Source organism: Glycine max, chromosome 20 (genome assembly GCF_000004515.6).
Source record: "Glycine max cultivar Williams 82 chromosome 20, Glycine_max_v4.0, whole genome shotgun sequence".
NCBI lineage: Eukaryota > Viridiplantae > Streptophyta > Magnoliopsida > Fabales > Fabaceae > Glycine > Glycine max.
The window spans coordinates 7,750,526-7,760,282 of NC_038256.2; the positions used below are offsets into that span (position 1 = coordinate 7,750,526).

At 35.8% G+C, this 9,757-nt stretch overlaps 1 protein-coding gene across 4 annotated transcripts; it reads right to left on the reverse strand.

The window, feature by feature from the left end:
* Window positions 1-1,522: 1,522 nt before the first annotated feature.
* LOC100777073 (hydroxymethylglutaryl-CoA lyase, mitochondrial) lies at window positions 1,523-8,840 on the reverse strand. Of its 4 annotated transcripts, none has more exons than XM_003555124.4 (9): window positions 8,412-8,840; window positions 7,043-7,240; window positions 6,664-6,871; window positions 6,294-6,473; window positions 5,905-5,985; window positions 5,669-5,832; window positions 3,041-3,177; window positions 2,290-2,405; window positions 1,523-2,012 (listed from the first exon to the last, which is right to left on the reverse strand). In XM_003555124.4, the coding sequence occupies exons 2-9, from the start codon at window positions 7,213-7,215 to the stop codon at window positions 1,764-1,766; spliced, it is 1,308 nt and encodes a 435-aa protein (XP_003555172.1). In that variant the 5' UTR covers window positions 7,216-7,240; window positions 8,412-8,840; the 3' UTR covers window positions 1,523-1,763. The 4 variants fall into 4 exon arrangements, with proteins under 4 accessions (XP_003555172.1, XP_006605605.1, XP_040869082.1 ...); XM_006605542.4 differs by having other exon boundaries at window positions 8,492-8,809; XM_041013148.1 differs by having other exon boundaries at window positions 7,043-7,250; window positions 8,492-8,809.
* Window positions 8,841-9,757: the final 917 nt, after the last annotated feature.

Genomic DNA, 9,757 nt, shown 5'->3' on the forward strand with positions numbered 1-9,757 from the left:
CATGATCCGTATAAAATATACGGATCATGTAATATGTAAGTTTAATTTAAACATACAGATCAATCACTAACTCGCGTACCTCCGACGACGTCACTATCGAACCTACCACTGCAACAATCACCACCGACCGATATCACTTTCACCTCCACCCAAGCTACACCTCACTCAACGGGAAAAATCAACACCAAAGGAGCCACCAACCTAGAAAGCAAACCACGTGAAATGAAAATGGCACAAACAGGGAACTTATTAAAGAGGAAGAAGACGTAAGGATAATTTTGGAATTACAAAAAATTGTTGGATGTACAAGCAATAAAGCTGGTGCACCTAACAACACCCTATATACGGGTCTTATTTTCTGAAGTCCAATCAAGCCCAATAACCCATTGGATCAGCTCATATTGGTCCATTTTATTTTTTATCTAAATTTATATAAATACAAAAGAAAAAAAATAAATAAAATATGAGACCAAATATATGTCCGATTGAAGTTTTGGACCTATACTTCTTAATTCCAGTTTGGCCGATCATTTTACTGGCTCTACTTATACCCATTCAATTATTTGTACAAGTTTGATTTGCTGATAAAACAAATTGTATGATAAAATTCTAGGTCCACCTATGACATTAGTTGGCTTATATATTACCTTTCAAAACTCATCAACCCGTCTTTTTTATGATGAAAAATTTATCCAACACCTGTTAGTATATCTTAGTACTTTTAATAGAATTCGCTACGATATTTGTCGGGTCATATATTACCCAAACAAAAATATGTGAAATTACTAGAATCAGTCTAGCAGTGGGTGGTTGGCATAGATGCATAAGGAGTTAAATTTAATTCTCATATTGTATAAAAAGAATGTCAGGACAACAGAATTATAGAAATACTGAATAAAACTAAAAAGATTTTTATTAATTAACAATTTGTAAATGTGTATCATTCGTTTTATGGTGCATCCTCACATTTTCACTAGTTGGAGGATAAGTTTGTAAATTTTGATATTATTTTATATTGATAGAATCACACATTTGTCAGAAGTGTATTATGTTATCTAAAGTGCGACATTTTGGTATAATATCTAAATTATACCCATATATTTCAAAACTTTATTTTGTAGCAATAAAATGTCACTTCTGTCGTCTGAATATACCACAAGCACTTTGAGTGGCTAAACGTAATTTAACACTTTCAAAAACACATTTAGCCATTCAAACGTGACTACCTGTTCTCCAAAGTCCAAACCATACAGCATAGCAAGCAATGACTTGTTCTCGAAGTCAATGAAAGTTTGCTGGACAATGACTTTTCCACGACAAGTAACCATCCACGACAAGTCGACAAGTAACATCCACCGCAAAATGATAATATATACCTCGAAATGGTGCTAACTAATTTTTAATTATCTTGTAAAAGAGTAAATGATATTTTCTATGATCTTTTTCAGAATTATACAAGAGGCGTGGTATAAACTAAACATCATGCACAATGAGTGCATGATTTAAACTAAAAAACAAAAAATTGGAGGGATAAAAATTGCAAGCTTACACTCAAATGAGAAGCTTGTACTTGTACTTGCTATTGGCAGATTACATGCATTACTTCTTCCTTTCCAACTCATCAACGTGAGTGGGCATTTTATTCTTTTTCTATAATTACGGGGTTAATAAGATGAAACAATAGGGTGATGAAACGAATAGGGTGTCCTCTCACTGCTTGAAGCATCCAATTTTTATTTTTATTTTTATGGTAGAACATATTATCATATCTTGGAAGCATCAGCTGTGACTCGGCTAAAGGCTACCGCGGTCTTTGAGCCAGATGGGCGCCCCAAATGCTTGCCGATGAACTCACCGGCTAACATGAGCTTTCCGAGATCAACGTTGGTTTTCACCCCAAGTCCATTCAGCATGTACACAACATCTTCGGTAGCTACATTTCCTGAAGCTCCCTTGGCATAAGGACAGCCACCTAGACCAGCAACTGAAGAATCAACTGCACTGATCCCCATCTGTTTAGAAAAGAAATCAATAACGTCCATTAATAACACTGTTAGACTGCAAAAGGATTTTTAATGTCGGCCCAGTTTAAAGTTTAAACTTGTTATACAAACTAAATTCTATGGAAAAAACAAATTGTTTATAGATGGTATTGTGTCCGTTAATTATAATTGTTCAATGGTTGGTACACCAGTGTAGAACTTTTATTGCATGTAATGATGATAAAAGATCAATAAACTCTATCAATAGACAAGCAAATAGAGTTCAAGCTATAGTTTGTTGACTTACTTGAAGGGACACAAGAATATTTGGAAGGGATTGCCCATAAGTGTCATGGAAGTGGACAGCAAGCTTCTCTGCTGGCACAACAGCCATTACAGCCAAAAGCATTGGAACTACAGTTCCTGACCACAACAGAATGAACAGAAAACAATATGAGTACAAAGATCATATTTGAGTAACCAATAGAAAGTTTTTATAAAGAATATTCATATTCTGGATTAATAGACAAAGAAAAATGCTGGAATCTATCCCGCAAATCTGCCAAGATCTGACATTATTTACTTTGCTTTAGAGCATAACAGACATAGGCAAACAGTCACATAAAAAAATTAATAATAAAAGAAAGAAAATTGATAAGCATTCAGGACTCAAGGTTTGAGATTCAAGAATAAGCATAAAAGAAAACAGGTTGCATAGAGTTATAAGGAAATAGGACGACCATATTAGATTCCTCCATCAGGTGTAGACTGTAGAGCTTAAAACTCAAAACAGGGTAATGCAGATTGAGGTATAATGTACGACAAATGTTTTTGATACTGAACATTCTCAAGACAATTATATTGCCAAGTTAAAAAAAAGGATAAGGTATATCACGATCAACACAAAGCACAGGAAAGGTGAGTAATAGGCTGATGTTTAGTAAAAAGTGTTTGAAGACAAATGCCAAACAAGGGAATGCTGCCATGAGGCTGATATTATTATGTTCTGTGTGTAGCATAAAGTTTTCAAAAAGAAAGACATCTAGCTAATTCATTACCGGGAGTACCAACTCCAATTGTGTCCCCAAGTGAGATTTCAAAGCAACCCATATCATATAGTTCTTTAGCTACATATGCCACTTTTGATGGAGGGATTGGTCCTTCCACTGGGCATCCAACAACGCATGATACATACCTATGAAATTTAAATACAGAGAAACAGATTGTAATAAGCAAAACAGAAACAGAACCTCTGTCAATAGAATTTAGTCAATTTACAATATCAACACAAATGGGACTTTTCATGTCCAGTTTTTAAACCTTGACCTGGTTGACTTTTAAATATATTCCTAGAAGGGTCTTCAGCAATATCATCATGAAATAATATCGAAAAAGCAATACAAATACAGATGTGAAGAATGATTTTGAGAAATATTTCATAGGAGTTAGGATCTTATGGGATTGCAATAGGTGTAATGATCAGGAAGGAAAAAGATATTCAAATGTGTGTGCATATATACTTTCCCTAATACATAAAGTAGAAGTTTGACAAAATCTTCTAATATTGTTCTTATTTCTAAATTGATTTCCTACATGATAAATGACTTAACACAACTTATTTCAATGTTGTTAATGGCGGAAAGCCAAAAATCCGCCATAAAAATATGGCAGATGGCGTAGCGGAAAATGACGGACAAAATAAAGTATATATATACATATAAATATCAGTGTTGTTAAATGGCGGCCATGGCGGCGCTATGGCGGTTTTCCGTGGCGGATTTTCGAAAAAACGCAACCGAATAGCGGTGGCGTTGCGGGTTTGGGATGGCGGCCGCCATAGCCATGGCGGTCGTGGCGGGGTGGCGGAAATGGCGGAATTTCGTGGGTTTTTGTCCGCGGTAGGAGTTGGGCCGACCCGACCCAATCCTACCCGGTTATTCATTAAATAAAAGACTCCAAAAGCTTGCCTTCAGCCTACCTGCGTCCCTCCAAAAGCTTACCTTCAAAACCTTCTCTGCCTGCGTAACTCCAAGCCGCCGCGACACCACCCCCGGCAGCACGCACGAACGGCGGCGACGAGCTCCAACGACGAGCCCCGACAACGCACGAAGAAGACCCGCGAAGGAAGAAGACGAAGTCACGAAGAAGAAGAAGAAGACGCGGGTCAGACCTGCTTTTTTTTTAAATTTTTTTTTGGGCTTTTTGCTGTTTGACACCCCATTTTTCTGTCTACAGCTTTTTTTTTTCCTTTTGTTATTTGACACCCCTTTTTACTGTTAACAGTCCTTTTTTTGCTGTTTGACACCCCATTTTACTGTCTACAGCTTTTTTCGTATTTGTTTTTTTCAATTTCAATGAGTTTATATATATGTTTTTTTTTTTTTTTGTCCGCCATGACATCCGCCATTTTCCGCTACGCCATCCGCCATATTTTTATGGCGGATTTTTTACTTTCCGCCATGAACCGCCATCCGCCATTAACAACATTGATAAATATAAATAAAAAATTAAAAAAAATAATGGATTGCATTCAAATAAACTAAAAAAGTTTCATGAGTCCATACAATAACCAAGTACCAACACCAAATAAACTCATTCAAGAGTTCAAACACACCAGAACACTTCCGTTGCCGTCAATGTCGCTTGGTCGTCTGCGTCCTCTCTCTCGGATGAGTCTTGCTTGGGTCTCTCGCGTGCGTTGTGCGTCGTGCTGTTGGACTGCTGCCGTCGTCGCGCTCGAGAACGTCGTGTGCAGGTGTTGTGTGCGTCACCGTCGTCGCCGTTCGTGTGCTGGAGACTGCTGCTGGTCGTGCCGCTGAAGACTGTTGTGCTGTTCTGTTCTTGGCTTCCTTCTCGCGCTCTGAGTTTCCTTTTGCAGGAGAAACTCGGGTAGGGTTGGGTCAGGTCAGCCCAACCCCTGTCGCGCACGTTTTAAAAAAAAAACCGCTATTCCGCCATGACCGTCATGGCTATGGCGGCCACCATGGCGCTGCCATACGCAACCCGCAACGCCACCGCTATTTGGTGGCGTTTTTTCGAAATTCCGCGACGCCATTCCGCCATAGCGCCGCCATGGCCGCTTTTTAATAACACTGACTTATTTAATAAAAAAACTAATGTACCCCGGTGTCAAAGGCTCTTTGCTTCGCAAAGGTATGGGGAGGGTAATTGTACACAGCCTTCACCTAGCATAAGCAACAAGGCTGTTTTCAGATTCAAGCCCATGACCAACCGATCACCAAGGAGCAACTTTACTGTTGTGCCAAGGCTCACCCTTAGTTTACTTTTCTTATTTGCATTCAATTTCATTGGTATGTAAGAGAGAGAAACAAGATAAAAGTAAATTAAATCTTCAGCGCAAAATAAAATTGGTATGTTTATTTTCCATGCTTCAACTTCAAATTAGAGTCATATATGTCAAAAACAGCTAAAACACAAAAACAGATGCCCTGGAACAGAACATTTAGAAAAACCATCAATGTAGCATAAATTCATTAACTAATATATACAGGTACCACCCACAAAGAAATTGGAGGGCAATAAAAGCAAATTGATCAGTAAATATCAAAATGGGAAATAAAAATTTTCAAAGCTTTCTATCTGGCATAAATGCACACTTAAAAAATATTGAAATAGAGAGGATTTATGGATTCTTAGAATGATGAAGGAGAAAACAAAAGGCATACCCTCGAACAGGAATAGAGAGCTGTTTAGCAGCCCGAGTAACAGCTCGATAGCGGACAAGGCTTTCTTCTATGCTACAATTAATGTTTGATTTTGAGAAAGATTCAGAAGCTGATGCAAAAACAGCTACTTCTCTAGCGCCAGCCGCTATAGCAGCTTCAAAACCCTATAATTGTAACAGATCAGACATCTGAACATAAATATGCCCATTTATTGTTGCTCTAGCAGTTATTTGCACCTTTAAATTAGGAGTCAGAACTGGCAATCTAATGCCTCCCAGGTTATGAACTGCTTGCATTACATCCTTTGCATCTGCCAACTGAAAGATACAGAAACAGAATGGTATTCAAGCAGGTAAAATTCAGATCACACTGTAAATAAGTTAGTCTAGAAAGGATATCAACTAGTACTATAGTTGTCCATATATAATTACTGAATGAACAAATTTTTCTTACAAATTAATTCCTCTCACTTTCTATTTGTGCTCAAAACAATGATTTTCAACTTTTGTTTAAATTTTCATGATATTGAGAAATATGTTGATTTAAATGCACCAAGAAGAAAGTTTACCACAACAATCATTCGTAATATCAATGTCAGAAAATAAATATGGTAAAGCCATTATACCTGAGGAACCCATTTGGGAGATACAAAACTAGTAGCTTCAATGACGGATAACCCAGAAGATGCCAATCTATGAATCAATTCAATCTTTACATCTGTTGGTACAATGTTTTTCTCATTTTGTAATCCATCCCTTGGACCAACTTCAACTATCTTTACAAAGTTTGGTATACCTTTCATAAACTGCATTGCCCAATTAAAATTGTATGTTACTTACCAGCCAAAGAAATATGATACAATCAACCAACTACAGAAAGCATAAATGTGTAACATAAATGTCAAATGAAAACACAAAAAGAGGCAGTATATGGATAACTAATTTTGTAGCTGGAAAGAAATTATTGAACAAAATGTACCGCAGCCATTGCATTACCTTATATGCCATATCCTGTACATTATTGTTATTGTTCTGTGGACTATACTGGTAATCTGAGGTGTAAAATGAATTATCAATCATTCCAAATTTCATCGAATTCCTCCCCATGGTCATAGACTTTTGACTGAAAGTGTCACCTCGGGACAGGTCCCTTCTTTGCCTTCTCCACGGGAATGTCTCTTCTGTATACTCTTCACTGTCTTCACTGTACCAAAGATAGGCATAAGAGGTAAAGTTATGAATAAAGTAGGCTGAAATAGGTTAAATAATATGTGACCAAAGCGAAAGGAATGTATAAGAATACAAAAATAGGTCAAATGATGAATAAATATATGCATCACTGTTGACTTGTAGAAAATTGCAATTTTTTACTCACTTGCAGCTGTTTGATGTGCTGCAGCTTCGTCCTTCAATCCAGCAGTTTCCCAAACCCAAATTAAAATTATCTACTCTGGGACAGCAAGCAGCGGATGAGAACCTCTGGATTCTATCTATGGTACTCATGCTTGGCAACTTGTCAAGGCCAAGTGGCTCCTCCAAACTTGACATGGTGATCTGGATGGTTAAAAGGGAACTGGAAAAACCTAAAAAGTAAGTAATGTGCACCAGGTAACATTCTTGCTATCATTTTCATCAAGTTGTAAGGAGATAAATATTTTCATCTGCATATTGACTATCAATTTTATTCTTCTTCACACAGTGAATTCAGATGACATGTAAGTATCCATGGGTTAAATGCTTTACACACAGCAGAAGCCATTCATCAACAGATTCATTTACTGCAGATGTGCTATATGACACAAAGGATAATGAAATAACTGCTTATGTAAAGTAAGACTCAATAGATGAAGAAAAGAAACAACATATCAGCTGGATTTGATTCACGCTATGCTTGTTTAAGCAGGCAGAAAATGAGGAGGGGAGTGAAATGGCCAGAGTTAAATGGAAAGGGTTTTGAATTGCATTCCCTGCTGCTTGGCAGAAGATGGGAATTAGGAAATCCCTTTGGACCCACGTTCATTCTATAGGAATGGCCAGAGTTTGTCATGAATTGCACTACTTTTTCAGCTTTCCCATATTTTTGTTTGACACAAGCAAGCAAGAAGTGATTTTCATTCCAAAATTTCCACCTCCTTATTTTCAGCTTACTCAAACAAGAATAGCATTACCCACAAAAGGCAAAGTGTTAACCAAATACCCATCTACTTAAGGCCACTGAGACTTGGGCGACATATCTCTATTTCAAACATGACTATGAATCCAAAGAGTATTGTCTCAACACATACAATGGTGCCACAGCTAAGTGAGAGTTTTTAACCCCTCTAACAACCTCAAAATGTACAAATGCAAAAGTTAAAAAGAGCCAAATGTTGTACTCTACCTCAGAGTCAAACAATAAAATCTTAACTAAAACACAAGCATTGTCTGCTTGGAGACCATGAAACTAGACTATTCTGGTAATTTCTTAAACTGCAATCAACTCCTTTGGTTTAAGATGTCAAGAATGGACCTCAATTTCACTCCTCAATTCACCCAGCTAATCACAATTGAGTCCCATGTGTACTAACCAAAACAAAAAAAAAATGCAAAACTCAAATTCGGAAAATATAGAACACTAGAATCCAAAAACAAACAAACAAACAATTAAATCACCTATACAACAAGCAAATTGGAAGAACAAACCAAAAAAAAAAAAAAATGAACCGTTAAAATCAATCAAGCACAATCAATCACTAGAATTTAACCTCTTTTTTTGGACAATTTTGTTTCCCAAATTCCCTTCACCAGTGAGGCTAAACAGGAGGATAGGAAGAAGCAAGCAGACCTGAAAACCAAGTAAAGTTCGAAGGAAGAATCGCAAAATCGCAGGGTAGGGTTTCAGCGAAACCCTAGAAATTGGGGGAAATCGAATTTCGTGATATTTTCGAAAAAAACCAACGGAAACGATATAACCAATAAAGAAGAAAAGAAGGTGAAGGAAACGTGAGACGGATTTAGTATTTAAATTTTTGGTTTGGTTGGTGGCAAGGGAATGGGGTCAAGACGAAGAATGAGGTCTTTATTTAATTTCAATTAATTATTATATTTTTGAAAGAAAAAAAAATTGAAAGGAAAAAATTGAGTGGTTGCTTGAGATGAAGGCACCATTTGAAGTGGGGAATGGAATTGGGACACGCGCGAGAGAGAAAGGGGGTTTGGCGGGTAGTTAAAGAGATGAACGTTGGTAACTTTGGTAACGTTGGCAATGATCATTTTCTTTACACCTTTCAATTTTATTTTTATTTTACTTGTATTTGTAATTTTGCAATGTATCAATATCAATGCCAAATTTTGGGGATATACCAATGCCATGTATAGTTCGTGTCGTGATGGGCAAGGTATTTGCCTTAGAAAATAAGGGTCATTTAAAATTTGCATTTTGTTAATTTGTGATATTAGTATTAACGGAAACATAGACATTGATATACATGTATATTTGTATTTTTATTACGTTAAATTAATTTAAATATTGTAATAATTTTTATTATACTAAATTTAATATATTGACATATATATTAATTATAATTTAATAAAAAAATTCTACATATATGTTTATCTTTACACAAATGATCAAGCCATTGTAGATATTTCAACGTCAATCTCACTTTATTTGACAAATAGATATTTGCAAAATCTTGAAATGGTAACATTAATGTATTATGAATGAGTGCTTCTGCCAATAAATTATCCGACAGAAAAAGTAAAAACACAATAGTGAATTTATAATTTTTGATATATTTAGATAAGACATTATAAGTTAAATACATTATTATCTTATCATATGTCAATTTTATTCTCAATACATGCATATGAATATACATTATTTTATCACTTGCCGATTTTTTTTCTCTTTCACCTTTATCTTTTATTTACTGGTGTATATATATTAAAATTCAAAAAATGGGAAGTTTTAAATATCACTAAATGTAAACAGTATAAGAAGTAATATTGAAATTAATTATCTCTGTTGCTCTTTATTTTAAAAAAAAAAACAAACAATTAATTAAATAAAAAGTTTAAAAACAGAAAATTTCAATCAGTTGAAAACAAA